General features: G+C 39.0%; 1 protein-coding gene across 9 annotated transcripts in view; it reads right to left on the bottom strand.

Moving 5' to 3' along the window:
- PDE4D (phosphodiesterase 4D) overlaps positions 1 to 15,913 on the bottom strand; it is a 624,128-nt gene that overhangs the window by 120,397 nt on the left and 487,818 nt on the right. For all 9 annotated transcript variants that reach the window (XR_008463832.1, XM_054185815.1, XM_054185814.1 and 6 more), the window contains one exon: positions 1,000 to 1,191. Coding sequence is in view for 8 of the 9 variants with exons in the window: in XM_054185815.1 (XP_054041790.1) it covers positions 1,000 to 1,191 (192 nt within the window). In the remaining variant the exon portion in view is untranslated. The remainder of the gene's footprint in view (positions 1 to 999; positions 1,192 to 15,913) is intronic.

Genomic DNA, 15,913 nt, shown 5'->3' with positions numbered 1-15,913 from the left:
TTCTAAAAATAAGTAAGCTAAAAGTAGGAGTGTTCAATTATAATGACTGCAGGTTAAATACCAGGGGAAATTTCACTCATTATTATGAAAACCTTCTTGCTTCGTTGTGCGTACTGTTATTTTTTAAAGAGGACACTGATTGGATTTTGCCTCATTTGCTTTAGACTTCCTCATTTGCTAGGGGACTCTTACAAGCCTAGCCCTTTATTTTACTCATTTATAATTGAACCATAAATGCCTACTTGGCAGTGAAATTTGTAGCAGATATGGAAAACAAACCAAAAAACATTAGTTATTCTTAATTTCTACTACTTACAAGTGACTAGAAGCTACAACATTTAACATGTTTTTATTGTCTTACAAATAAACAAGAGATTTGCACCTGACTTCCAGTACCCATGCAACCCGGGGTCTACAATACTTGAAAAGTATGACCCACTAGCAGAAAATACACACATCCCAGAAGAACAGTGAGAGCAGATAGAATAACTTTCCAAAAGCCTTTTGGTATAAGTTTGCTATTTAGTTAAGAGGGTATTTGAGATCATTTTTGCCTCTCCTGAATTTATTAATTTCTGCCAGCTGGAAAATCCTTTCTCTAAAAGCCTAAAAATACCTGGTGCAAATGAATGGATTTTTTTCTTAAGAATAGTAAGAAGCAGAAATTGAGTTTGTATTACTTCTCTGGAAAATAACGTGCTAGCCAGGAAATCAAAGTTCTCCTTAGTGTTTTAATATACCAGTATTGACTGTTTTCATTATTCTGTCAAAGCTAATAAAGTGCATAAACACATCAAGTACACCCTCATTATATCCATCCTTACCTTCAGAAAACTGCTGAAGCAAGTACAAGCTTCTTTAAAGAAATAAACAATTATCCATTATTTCAGTAGGATAAGTGATTACTGTCTCTGATTTTCAAAAGAAATTTCTTGTGGCTGGAAAAATCTTAAGACAGAGGACAAAACATAGGCTATAAGTATGTTATAATGTACTTACATATCACTGGCAATGGAGGAGTTCCTGGACATGGACTTTGGAGAAAGGTCATAATCACTATCTGACCGGTAAAGGAAAGACTCCCTACGTTGACTGTGGACAAAATTTGCCTGAAGAATCAGCCCTGATCCAGGGCTCGTCATGGGATCCAAGGGACTTCGTCCCGATGAGGTACCATTGTCTACATCGAAACTGCAAAAGAAATGAGAAAAAGATTTATGACATTGACATAAGAATTTTGAAAGTAATAAACACTCTTCTGACAAATTTATCACTAAGCAATTGCGTCTTGATAATAATGGGGAAATAAAGACCCGGTCAAGTCCACCACTAAGCCAAAAAACAAGGCACACAAGAAACACACTTTAAAATTACTGATAACCAAAAAGAGCAGCGTGAAGGAAAATAAATCTGGTAGAGAAAAAAATTACTATTAGGAATACAGGAAGCCTTATGCTTCTCTGCAGGTAGAGTATCCATGAGCTCTATACCTGAGGAAACACAATGTTTCATTGTTTTCTTCCTCGTGCCCCATCCCTCCTGAGCTGCACCCTCATTATCCCGTCTCCCACTGTTAAGGCAGGTGAAATCTCTTTTGCTATCAAGTACCCAACCCTAATATTTCATTACTACCCAAAACTTTCAAGAACACATTTTGTTTTACCACAATAAACAAAGTGCTGGGTTGGGATTAAGGCATATGTGTGTGCTTGGGCACATTTGCGTGCATTAGAGTTGCTATTTTACAACAGATTGAAGAAATGAGCTCTTTGCTTACTGCCAAGCAGTGCGACTTCTGTGGCCATTCGTGTCTTTGAACTACACAGTTTAGATCCAGCACTGCTAGTTATTGCATTTGGTACCAAGAGTGGTAAACAGGTTTATCATTCCTAGGAAACACTGCCGTTCATGAGAGGCTCAAGCGTGAGGGGAGGGAAAGAAAGAGATGGAAAGAGAAGATGCTCTTTCACGTAGTCTGTGACGTTTCCACAAAGGGCTTTGAAAATCAATGCAAAGAGTCTGCAATCAATTAGAAACCAGTGCAGGGTGGGCAGTGTTGGAAGTACGTGCTCATGGCAACCCGTGTTGCTTAGCAGCCCAACAGCTGCATTTGGTACTGTATGGAGTCGTTTTGGAGCATGTGGCTCCATTTTTAGACATTTTTAGACTTAACGTGTTGTGGTGTGCAATCTCAGAGGTTAAAAAAGTATGGATTAGCAAGATTATGTCTCCACCTGATGGGATGGAGCACATTTTATCCAGCTAGAAATGGAAGATGACTTTTGTTCTCTAGTTGGTTGTGTCTCTATAAAACCAAAGATCAGTTTTAGTTTTACAGCATAGTAGGAAAGGTGTGCATGAGACCTTGGCTTATAACTACTTGGGCTCATCTGCCATACTAATGGGAACTTAAATAATAATGCTAAAGCATTTAGGAATGAGGGATGAACAGGGCATCTTTCACATGATTTTTTAAATGCGGATAAGTGTTAGCATCATGTTATGTATTGGTAATGAACCCATTTGGTAATGAACCCATGAAAAAAAGTGTTCATGTGAAGGACACCCACCAGTTTTCAATTGTATCTAGTGATGGCGGAAGAGAAAATGTTCAGTATATGTCAGCTATTGATTAGACTTCACGCTGATGCAGGTGTCACAGCAGGTACATGCTACTCTCTGCACTGGCTGGTTTCTTTCTGTTATCCACCATTGACCTGAGGTCGCAGTGAGGTTGCCACTTTAATGTTTTACTGAACTGACAGCATTCCCTGGCCTTTTTTCTGCTGTTAAATGAACTAATCAAAGAAACATATATTGCCTATTTTGACAGAGATGCACATTGCCTGGCACAGAATAGATCTTGGCTTCATGGTTTATTTCATTGTTATTTTGCACATGTTCCTGGAACTGCAAGCTTTCTGCCCCTCTCAGATGATATTATTTATTTTGTACTCATCTTTCACAGTTTGAATGTAGAAAAGCAAAACTGTTTCTTTTTCAAGAAAACTATTCAGAAAATGGTATTAAACAAACTTCAAGAGAGCTTAGCAATTTAATCCTCTTTTCACTGTAGTTTTCAGAACAATTCACTGTCACTAAATCCTAACATATACACTTCTTCCCAAATTTGATTTCCTTTGATTACACCTAAATACTTTTTCTGTGTCCTCAAATGTGCTACTACTACATGACATAACCAATCTCAAGCTAACAAAGCTTAATCCCTTAGGCATCAAATGAGAGTTCTGCCACCAGCCTGCTGGGTGATCTTGCACAACGCAAAGTTCCTCTTTTAATTTCATTTTCCCTATTCATTGCACCTTTGTGATCATTGTGAGATCTGCTCACAAAAAGATATTGAAAAACATATTGGCAAGGGCAGGATAGCATGAATACTACAGTCAAACAGCCTTTGCAGCTTACAGTGCCATAAGTTAATACCATAATATTGCCATACCATGGCAACATGGGCAGTGGAATTGAGTGCACCTTCAGCAAGTGTGCTGATGACACCAAGCTGTGTAGAGCCGTTGACATGCTGGAGGGAAGGGATGCCATCCAGAGGGACCCGGACGGGCTTGAAAGGTGAGCCCATGTGAACCTCATGAAGATCAACAAGGCCCTTGAAAGGTGAGCCCATGTGAACCTCATGAAGATCAACAAGGCCCTTGAAAGGTGAGCCCATGTGAACTTCATGAAGATCAACAAGGCCAAGTGCAAGGTCGTGCAGCTGGGTCAGAGCAACCCCAGGCACAAATACAGGCTTAGTGGAGAATGGATTGAGAGCAGCCCAGAGGAGAAGGATTTGGGGGTGTTGGTTGACAAGAAGCTCAACATGAGCTGGCAATGTGCGCTCGCAGCCCAGAAAGCCAACCTCATCCTCAGCTGCATCAAAAGCAGTGTGGCCAGCAGGTTGAGGGAGGTGATTCTGCCCCTCTATTCTGCTCTGGTGAGACCCCACCTGGAGTACTGTGTTCAGCTCTGGGGCCCACAACATAAGAATGACATGGACTTGGTTGAGCGAGTCCGCGGGAGGCCCACAAAGATGATCAGAGGTGGCCAGAACACCTCTCCTATGAAGACAGCCTGAGAGAGTTGGGGTTGTATAGCCTGGAGAAGAGAACAGAAGGCTCCAGGACCTTCCAGTACCTAAAGGGGACCTACAAGAAGGATGGGGAGGGACTCTTTTATCAGGGAATGTAATGATAGGACACAGGGTAACGGCTTCAAACTGAAAGAGGGTAGATTTAGATTAGATATCAGGAAGAAATTCTTTACTGTGAGGGTGGTGAGGCACTGGAACAGGTTGCCCACAGAAGTTGTGGATGCCCCGTCCCTGGAAGTGTTCAAGGCCAGGCTGGACGGGGCTTTGAGCAGCCTGGTCTAGTGGAAAGTGTCCTTGGCCATGGCCAGGGTGCTGGAACAAGATGATCTTTAATGTCACTTCCAACCCAAACCATTCTATGATTCTATGACTCCTACTAGCTTGATTACTATTATTCACTAGCAATCAGTATTTTTGAGTTTGAATTTCTGAGTATTCCTGGAGCACAAAATACTCACAATGCCAATGAAGGGTGAGCTCGTTGCATCCAAATTGCCCAACACTTTTATTTCATTGCCTAAATAAAATAACTTTTGTCTTTAAATAGCTACAAGAATGCAGAGACTCCTGAACAATACACAGTCTGTATGTTTTGTTTTTCTATTGAGTTCAGGAGGGCAGATCTTTCAGGCAATTTTAGGTAAAAAAGAAGAGGATTGTTTACTCCTGTGCTCAATAAGACTAACTTCTGCAATGGCAGTATAATTTCAAATGTATATTAGCTTTTCTGAAAACTCTAGAGCATAAGTTAAAAGTGGGATAGAAATAAATGAAGGTAAAGGTAAGTCTTCTCACAGCAGGAAAATTTTTAATAATGTCTATTAAATTGATTTGTTTAACAGTGGACTTAATTATTCAGCTGATTAAAAGGTATTTTATTGGTTTAAAGGAACATATGGTTTTATTTGCAGATTTGTTTTATTTTCTTTACTCACCTATTGTCGACATGATATAACTATTTTATTACGAGTCTTATTTCTCCCAGTCAGAAACTAAGACAGGCTTCTATGAATGATTTCACTGTCAGATTAGAAAATAGTGATTTTTTTTAAATTTAGAAGTCCATTAGATAAGACCGCAGTTTCATTGGCTGGGAGAGGCCCCGCGGTTTGCAACACCAAATAACTACAAGTATGTGCAAGACTTGCACTTGGCTGTTGCGACTGGAATTTTATCCTGCGATACTGTGTTGCGTCCACTAGATGGGTATCAAAAGCAATGAACGGGGTCCAAATAAAACAGCTAGGATTTGGCTCATACTGCCTAACGAAAATGTCTTTTATGTAAATAAGCATCAAGAAAAAAAATGTTCAGTTCTACAGGCAAAGGGGAATGTCAATACAGCACTGGTTTGCCAGAAACATATGTTTACATTAAAAAGTTTTTAAAATGCAGCAAAGTGCCTTGTTTAGCTCTTACTTAACTGAGACATTTGCTAACACTTTCAGATATGAAAGCTTGTAGAAATCTAAATGAAAAATGTGTTACTGAAAATGAAATAAATCGTTTCTTTGGCTGAATCACAAGTCTTGTTTGCAAGAAATGGCGCTGCTGATCACACTGCAACAAATGAGCAGAGAATGAGAATGGGGAATTGAAGACTTTCACACAAGTTGTTTGTTCTTTCTTGAACTTTCTTTAAAGTTTAAGATACAAAATAGGATAAGTGTTTTAGTTTGAGTGGCCAGAAATTGCAGAAAGTTATCTGAGGTTGCCTCATATTTATCTTTCCACTCCTGTTAAGTTTTAAGTCACAGCAAGAATATACTGTGAATTAAAAAGTGCACGTTCAGTGACACACCAGAAGTTACTCTCTCCCTAGCACGTTCGTCAGCCTCCTTGCACTTCTGGTGGAAGGTGGTCTTTGGAAAGGAAGGAGCGTGGAAGTTACTACTGGAGGCACAGGACCTGTTTTGCCATCGTTTCACAGGCAGAAAGTGGCCATTTAAAGACAGAATTTTCCACATTGTTCTGCAGCCAGCTTTGGACACTTTGCACACCACCTGCAAACTGAAGCTGCTTTTAGTGATAGGAGCATTTGGCACGGCACACATCACAGAATTTTCTATGTTCAGAGAGCTTTGCTGGAAATCCAGAGGTGCCAAAGCTATGAAAAGCCAACGCTAATTCAGCAACTTCATGTCTGCATTTTGACAAAATATTTTATGACTTTAGTGGATTCTGTTTATCCTTAGAGCCTGTCTTACTCAGTGTTCAGTGATGACAAACAAGACATGAGATGGAAGTTCAGCCTTTTTTCCTTTTTTGGCTATTGATCATGTTTGCACGTCTGGCCCACGGTGTATCACACAGGCTCTGTACCAAGATGGAGATAAAAGTGGTGAACTCTCTTGAGCGACTTGTAAACATTCATGACTGATCTCCCCCGTGGACAAGAAGTAACAATATCACAAGCAACCTTTGGGAAGATTATTAATGATTGGCTTCAGGCAACAGTAGGAATCTGTGGCAAGGACAGGAGAGGTTCTGGGTCCTGGGTTTCAGCAGCACTACATTGTTAATGACTGCACAGCTTCTTTACACAGTGAAAAAAACCTGCCGTGGACTTCCTTTTGAGTCCTTAAATAACGCTCTCCTACTCTCTGCAAGGCTGCTAATAGAAAAAAGGGGAAGATCTGTGTACAAAATAGAACTTTTCGTTACATAACATGTTATGGCATCATAACGAATATGCACAAGAGCTTGTAATTTAGGCTGCATAGAAAACCTTAATGGTGGTCTTCCTTATTACTGAGAGTTTAGCAACTTAATCCTGTAGCTTTTTGTTGGGGATTTTTGTTTTATTTTGTTTTGTTTTTTTTTTAGAGAAGTCACAATGGGCACGAGTTCCACAGTAACTAAAATGGTCCGTCCTACTGAAATAACATATAACTAATGCAGAATATATCCATCACATCTAAGAACAAAACTTTAAACTGTCCTGCTTTGATTTGAGGCACATATATCTCCAGGATTCATTGCACACAAGGTCTAAGAGCTCACTACATTCTGCCTGAATAGCAGGCCTAAAATTTTTTTCTTATATTAATTCTCTCCTTGGGACCTTTCAAAATGTTTCCTTTCTGACAGTGTCAACTCAGTGATGCAGGAGAGACCACATCTGGTTTCCACCTTCTGCTTTTCTCTTCCCCCATGCCTAGTAAAAACTAGACCTCAGGAAAATGAGAGAAAAAAAGAGAAATATTTATACTGATATCTTAGAAGGAGATTTTTATCATCTCTCTACATTCGGAAAAAAAAAAATCATTTATATGTGACCTGATTTTTTTTCTCTCTAGCAATGTTAACAAAAACTTTTGCCTTCCATTGTTTTTAAAAATATGTCCAGCGAATTGTAAGCAAATGATATTAAAAGGAACATATGATCTAAATCTTAATTTTCATGTACCACTGGAGAATTTAAGCCAACTATCTACTTGTGGCTTTGGGTTTCCAGTTAAGCGACTCAGCAAGCAAGCCCTATGATTAACTCCATTTTTAGAAGTGGTGTGGATAGATTTTCCAGTATTAAAACTGCAAGCAAAAGACGAAAATGTGACATTTAATGAAATTTGCTTGTAGCAGTAAAACTTGGCTTTCGCTCTTGGCATAACAGTGTTTGGAAACATTTAGAGTGTAACAGGGCTTAGACCTAATATTAAAGCTCAGATAACAGGCGAACAGAGCATGTGTAGGACAAAAAATACACTGAAGCAAAAAGGTTTGTAAGAATTAGTATACTCAAACGTTCTGGCAAAAGAACTCCAACTATCTATTTGAGCTTCCATCTTGTGATTTTCTAGCAAGCGTCTTAGGGAAGTGTTGCTGATCCCTCTAAACAAACTGTTTTGTGTTTTGTTTTTAAGTTTCCAAGCAAGGAGTCTCCTGTGATGACTGCTCTATATCTTTGGGTGTTTTGCTTTGAACAGTCTCCTTATACTCAATTCAAGGTGTACTTTTCATAATGTCACCTCATTATTCTTAATTATACCCCAGTGGTCTATGCATTTGGCACACAACACTTCGTTCCATCTATTAAAACAATTTGCTTGTTGAGCTCAGCCATACTGGGATTCATTTTGTGAATCCTTTTATTCTTTCCTCAAAGAGAGGGGATTGTCCCACACCCGGCAATTTTCATTCTCTGAATGTGGCTCTTGCAACTGAACATCTTCCTACTAACGCTCAGCTGAGAGTGCCCCATTCCAGATCCTGTTACATGGATTTGGTGTTTTGATGCTTCTCTGAAGCTGAAGTAGCTGTCTTATTGCAGTATAATAAAAAGGCAAACAAAAAACGCAAAAGAAACAAAATGCAAAATAATTTCCAAGAAACGTGATAATCTGTTTCTTCTAGGTTTAAGTCACTTTGTATGGTTCCTCTGATCTAATAATCATACTGGGATTAGTATTGCCATTTTTAGATAATAAAAAAAAAAGACCACTGAGACAATAACTGTTTTCCCCAAGGTTTCTGGTAAAATCTGTGGCAGATTGAGACCTGAATGAGAAAATCTGCAGAAATTATGGAACAATGGGATTATTTGGGGTACCCTGAGGTAAGGAAGGCTGAAAAATAGAACGACTTAATCCAGACATGAAAAGGAGAATGCAGCAAATCCTGGGGTGCTCCTGAACAGCCTGTCAGCCAGCTGTTCCCAGCCACCCACTGGCTCCCACTGCTGCGGGCGCCTGTCAGTGCCACAGCATTGCTGGGAGTACAGTATCAGCATGACCGATCATTCTCCCCTTTATTATTATCATTATTTAATTATAGTCTATCTGTCACCATTCACTTAAATCATAGAATCATAGAATCATAGACTGGTTATAGTTGGAAGGGACCTTAAAGATCATCTGGTTCCAACCCCCTGCCCTGGGCAGGGACACCTCCCACTAGACCAAAGCCCCATCCAGCCTGGCCTTGAACACCTCCAGGGATGGGGCATCCACAGCTTCCCTGGGCAACCTCTTCCAGTGTCTCACCACCCTCACAGGAAAGAATTTCTTCCTAATATCTAATTTAAATCTCCCCTCTTCCAGTTTAATGCCATTACCCCTTGTCCCATCACTGCATGCCCTTGTAAAAAGTCCCTCTCCAGCTTTCCTGCAGGCCCCCTTTAGACACTGGAAGGCTACAATAAGGTCTCCCCGGAGCCTTCTCTTCTCCAGGCTGAACAACCCCAACCCTCTCAGCCTGTCCTCATAGCAGAGGTGCTCCAGCCCTCTGATTTTAAATGTACTGGAATCAAATATTAAAGCAATTTAAAATGTTTATCTAGCAATTCACAAAAATATGCAAGCCATCCATCAAGCATACTCATTAATCCTGATTAAAATGCAGGTCCCCTAACATATTAGCAGAACACCTTTCTTTCGGGAAAAACTAAAATATGAAAATGAATGTAAGATCATGGTTGAGAAGCAGACTGCTGCAAGAGAAGGAAAATCCAATACACTGAAAGACCTCAGCCGCATCCAATTTCAGTCGGATGCCATTATCAGAAGTGGCCAAATTCTTTCTATATATCCTTTCTGAATTAGTGGTGTGATAAAGCAAGTATGTAGGAAAAAAGGTAATTTCTGAGACCTGTAATATTTAAGTTAATACCCTACAGTACTGATGAAAGCACACAAAATCCAGAAAATAGGTATAAATGTTTCCCAGGGCTAAGAATAGTATGCACTGGGAAGATTCCTGGCAAACACCTTGTTCTGAAGAATCATCATATATAGCCACAACGATGATAAACACTTGGCATGGTCACAGAAGGTATGGTTACACATACCGTGTGTTTAGCGACAGAGATCTTGTGCAAAGAGTGTCCCAGCCAGAAGGTGACAGGAAAAAAGCAGTTGTGGTTACTCCTCGCTACTCTCCTGTCCCAGAAAATGTGGCACAGAAGGAGGTCCAAAGAGCCAGGAGATCTGATTGTCATGACAAGAGGAGGCCACATCCCTCAGCATCACCCAACTCATAATTATTACAGTTGCTTGCACAACCTGGCTTAAGCCAACCTGTCTTCCAAAATCAGGTCTTCCAGAAAATGGGTAAGGGCTGTGGACAGAAAAGCCTGAAGAGAAGAAGGTCTGTAGCCCAAACTGTAAGAACCCTGCACATAGAAGATACGATGGTTTGTTTCACCAGTACAATGTGCAAACATAGATATCTACCAGAAACCAAGGCCAGCTTCAGAGGAGAGTGTACAGGAGGCAGCTGGAATAAGAAATTGCAGTTGTCTCTTTAGGAAAAGAAAATGTCTTCTACTGTTGCTCTAGATTCCCTATGCCGATGAAAGCTCCATGAAAAGGAGATATAATTACATTTGACAAGGAAAGTTTTTTCTCACACTGCTGTAAAATTTCTCTAATTGCAATAAATAATTGCTGGCAATAAATCGCATATGATTTCTACTTCCACAAGGATTCGTGTGGGGATATGTTAGTAGCAACTATCACTTAAATCATGGCATGTATTGTTAAAAGCTCAAAAGTTCAAGCTACTAAGAGCTTCAGGGCTCTAAATTTTTTTGTACTTTGCTTTTTTGAAATTGTTTCATTGAAATCCTTTCCATTTCAGTTCTTTATATTCTGGGTGCTTGGATTTTTTTTTTATTATTATTATTTGCATTTTTTGTATTGTATTTAGTTTAGCAAATTTGCTACATTTTTAGTTGCTTCCCCTTCCCTAGACTTCTACTAAATGTATCAAGGTCCGCTTCAAGATTTGGTTTCTCGAAATCCTTGCTAGGGCTTTGCCACACATAAGCAACAACCTTTAAAGGGAAAGAAAAAGGTCAGGAGCCTGCCTTGGAAGGGTGCCGAGACTGGAATATCTTGAGTGTATGCGCTCATATTGTATTTTATTTTATCCTGATTGTAGACCCTGAGGGCATTCACTGAGTACCTGGTATGTCAAGAAAGATAATTCTCATAAATAATCCAAAACTTACAATAATGGATCATTTGGTGCTTTTTTCCTTGTTTTTTTAAAAATTATTTTAATGCTATATTATATTATTATAATGCCTAATAATATCACGTGAGAGTGCTGCCTGACGTGCTGCATTGTAAGACTGTATTTTCTTTTTACCATTACTAAATTATGTCCAGTGGTGCTGAAATTTTCCTTCCGTTTTTTTTTTGAGGGAAAATGGGTCAACCGCTGATGAGAAAGTGGCAGAGAAATGCATAATTTTTTATATTTAAAAAAGAAACTGGAAGCTGTTTTGTGAGATACTCTAGTGACTCATATTTTGCAGCTAAGAAGTGGAATTTAGCCAAGTGCCTGCAAAATGCTTCTTTTTTTGCTGATTCTGTGAATATCTTCATAAATTTCAAAAATTCATAAGCTTAGGCCAACCTTAAGTCAGTCACCTCATGTATCTGCATTACTGAAAAAAATATTAAGTGATACTATATTATTTCTAAAAAAGCTCCTGCCTTGCTCAGGGTCCAAAAGGGCTCTGATGAACAAGCCCCTGCCAGTGGGATATTTGTCCTATTCACTGCAGAAGGTGGGTATTGAATCAGGCAAAGGACTACAGAAGGGTAAAAGTGCTTTTATCATCAGCAACTGGAATAATATTTGCCCAAGTTGTGGAGCACTTGATATTGAACTAGTCACTTACACCAACTTTATCATACGTCACTAATTACGTGTTTCTCATTCTTGAGGTATCCACTCCGAATGGCTGTTGATTGAGCTATGTGGATATCAGCACTTAAAAATACAGATTAATTCAGAACATCTGAACAGCTACTGGGTGGATCAAAGGTCCCTCAGATCCACTATTCTGTCTACAGTAGTGGCCAGAAGAGAATGCCAATGGAAGACGGTAAGTGCCAGGAAGTAGAATTGATACTTCCCCAGTGTATCCCAGCCATTCAGCTTCACCCTTTCATGAAAACTATGCTCTGAATATATGAGTCATTCTATGACAAGTAGATCAAAAAAAGGAAGTCCTAGACATCTCATTTTGCATACTCAATTTAGGGAATACTTTCACTTTGATCTCTGTGTTTTAATTCTCCTTATGTTAAGCAAGGATGATAGTACTTCCTCGTATCACATGGATGATACGAAAATTAATGTAATTATCTCTGAGAAGTGGTAAAGTATCATAGTGATGAACACTATAGAAAAGCCAATGAAAGCACTGTAACTACTTTTCCAATAGGTGTGAATAGCAGGTTGTCAATAAAGCATATGGCAATAGAGTGAGCAGCAAGAAAATAACAGAATACCAAATATCTCATTAATTGAGTTGCATTCATTCTGTACACTCAGTGAAGTAAAAGCACTACAGAATCTTATAGGTAAAGTCTTCGTCAAATTATTTATGCACAGGACCAAACCAAGGTTCCTAAGTCAATTGTAATGTTGGCATTTCCATCTTTTGTCCTTGACTTTTCAATCGTAGTAACATGGATATGAGGTTATTACGTATTCATTTGTGCACATGTTGGAGAGATGGCCTAATCTCTCTAAACTCTTGCATTTGCTCTTGTTTTTTGCAGTTTTCTTTTTCAGCCTACTGTAGCACTATCAACACCATTCCCGGAAGACTACCAGAAATTTCAGACTTCAAATACAGTGTTACAGATTCGCTTTCTAATAGTTAGTATACAGATGAACAAGTGCACGCTCCTTTTTGGTTATAATGCATGTTTGATTAACCTCATCTTCTGCAGACTTCAAGGTCAATGGAATATCTCATTCATAGTCTCATTACAACTAACTGCTATCATAATATACACACGTTCTTGCTAAAATCTCTTGCACTCCTATTTTGTCTACAAAGTTTCTGTTAGTCACTGTAAGATCCCTATTGCCCATATGACTGTTGGACTCTAAAAGCAAAAGCTATAAAGCAAAAGCTATGAAACTATAAATACAGGGCTTTAACTAGTAACAAAACAGAGAACATATCATGAGTTGTAATATTACTACACATATTATGGAACTCTCATTTGGTATAATATGTAAATGAGCAGAAGTATATGACTTCTCAAGAACTACTCACAAATTAACTAGAAACAAGAAAAACCAAAACATTAGCTGCTACAGTCTTCAAATGCCACACACAGAGCTAAGCTAAGCATGTCTCACCAAAATGAGTCTTTCTCTGTGGAGGAATGCAGTAACAGAAATATCAGTTTACGCTCTTTACTTGTAACAAGGCATTTTTTTCCAGTATTAAACAAACTTTGAAGCAGATGTGATGTAGTGGGTTGAAATGGGAATTGAAAAAAAAAAACACTTTTTTCTTTTTTTTTTTTAAATGTGAGTGATCTGACAAGCCAAAGCTGTTAAAAATCACTGTGTATTGCAAAACAAAATCAAACATTCTCTTCACAAAGCAGTACGAATGTGTTTTACTAAAATTTACAACTCAGCCTGCCCCATACAGAAATATGCATCTATAGAACTATCAGTACATCCGAGGACAGCTCCAGCTTTACTCATCAGTTATGGAGTTATCTGTAAGCACAAACCAATTCCAGAGAGTGAACTTTGTGCTCCAGTTCGCATTAAGAATTTGGGAGAGAAACAGACTGATTGCCCACTGCCGTGCTCGTCCAGCAACCGTCCTCCCTGCTGGAACTGCTCTTCTGCTGCCATTCTCCATCAGGCAAAATGTGCTGCCTTTCCTCATCCTTTCTGCAAGCCCCCCCTCTAACACCAGAGGACTGCATGTTTAAACTACGGAAAGCATTGCAAAGTTTGGTCATAGAATCATTTTGGCTGGAAGAGACCTTTGCAATCATCAAGTTCAACTGTTAACCAAACCATAACAACTGAACTACAGAGTTTCTGAGGATGAAACGATTAAAATGCCATCTGTTTACAAATAGAGAAAAAAACCCAAACAACAACTAACAACAAAATAAATCAAGCACATAAGGGCATCTCTTGAATTCAGTCATTTCGCATTTTCAGGAAAATTTGCGTATGATTTATAGTACTTTGTGCAAAAAAGCTGTTTGGCAACTTGATTCCAAAAGTCTATTTCCTTGATACCGATGTCATTACTAAAATTGGGACAGGACACGCCGTAATTGCTGGCGCCAAGGAGGTAATTATATCACTCTGGAAACATTACAAAACGTGCAATCCAAGAGTCCAAGAAGGAGAAATGCCAGCATCTAGCACCAGTCCCTACATCTGAAAAAATGTCACTGTAACATTGTTGCTTCTGGAACAAGCTTGGTCTCCAACTTTTTTCCCCTGACACCTCGTTACTCCATCCTGTGAAGTGCTCCCTGGAGAACCAACGATTTTGCCAAATAAGAAGTCCTTGTCAAGGAGTTCTTTTCTGCAGAACTCAACCTACATGTCCAAAGCCCTGCTACGCTGATCACACACGTGGCCGCCCGCCCTGCACGCACCATCCATCACCACATCTAGCCTACCATTCTCAAAGCCCTGGGCTCTCAAGCATATACCTTAAGCAGATGCAGGGCTCCTCATGCAGCCGAGGGAGGGACACTGCTGGTTTACTACATAAGCTATTAGGAAATCCTTTGTTTCATTCTTTTCTTTTGCAGGAATGAAGCAGGGTGAGAGGATACAAAAACCTGTTCTTTCACTGGATGAGTCATCCGGAGTGAATCATTTTATCCCCTTCTGTGCTTCCATTTCCCTACCTGCGAAATGGGTGCTTTGTAAAGTGCTAAGAGCTCTGGTCATAAAAGGAAAAATAAAAAAGAAAAAAAAGATTTTACAAGAGCTAAAATTAATATTACAGGGAATAGTAGGAAAAGCAGTAGAAATCTCAGAAACACTGCTTTTTAAGAACCTATCAAAAATGGATTTCGGTGGGAAAAAGAGAAATTTAGCAGTTTTACTGTTTTTACTCATAGGAAACCTGTGAAGGGATTGGAAGAACAGAAGGAAAGAAAGACTTGCTTATTTACCTTTTTTGTTACATCTACTTTTCAAGACCTTCTCATCAATAAAAATGGAGTGGAAGAAGACATTAGACCTGGTATTTCTGTAACATTTGGAAGGAAATGGAGAGAACAATGGGTAAAAACAAACAAAAAAAACCCCAAAAAACCCCAAGGAAAAAACAGAAAAGAGGAAAAAAAAGGTCACCAAAAATATTGAAAGAAATTTTATAAAAAAAAGCTTAGAAAAAAAAAAGAAAATATTTTTCACTTCAGGCAAGAAGCTGATTAGATGTTTTTTTTTAAACTGTGGGTTTTATTTTCTGTCCACTCTATGCTGTACTTCTGTAAGACACAGAAAATCATTATAAACTCTCCTTTCAGGAAGAATGAGATTATCTCTTTTTTTATAGAACGTTTTTTTTTTTTTTAGAGAAAGGACTATAGAATTTTTTTAAAAAAAGAATTGTTAAGAGCAATTATTGCAGCAGACAAAACACTACCGAGGTCTAAAGGAAAAAAACTTGACAGCAGCGAAAGACGTGCTTGGCATACCCTACTATACAGCCCTGCCAGGACAGCACGTGGGCGAACGTCTCCTCCTGGGACTCGGGCAGTTGTGCCTTAAGGAAGCCTAGACAGTACATATTTTCTTGTACTATTCTTTTTTTACCCCCTCCAGCCATGGCTCTTTGCCAGCAGATGAGAAGCTACCTTACATGAGAAAGGCATGCTATTAAAAAGGATAGTGTGAGTGAAATGCCAATACAGTTTTCACTAACAAACCTAAGTGTCAACATAGTAGTGCAACTTAGAAACAGAAAGCATAAATTTACAGAATATTCATGGGTTTGTACAATTTCAGAGATTTCTACAAGGGTGCTTGTGACATGAGGAGTCTGATGAAAACAAA

The sequence above is a fragment of the Rissa tridactyla genome, chromosome Z (assembly GCF_028500815.1).
Source record: "Rissa tridactyla isolate bRisTri1 chromosome Z, bRisTri1.patW.cur.20221130, whole genome shotgun sequence".
NCBI classification, from domain to species: Eukaryota; Metazoa; Chordata; class Aves; order Charadriiformes; family Laridae; genus Rissa; species Rissa tridactyla.
The sequence above is the reverse complement of the archived record's forward strand: the minus strand, read 5'-3'. Positions and strand labels throughout refer to the sequence as shown.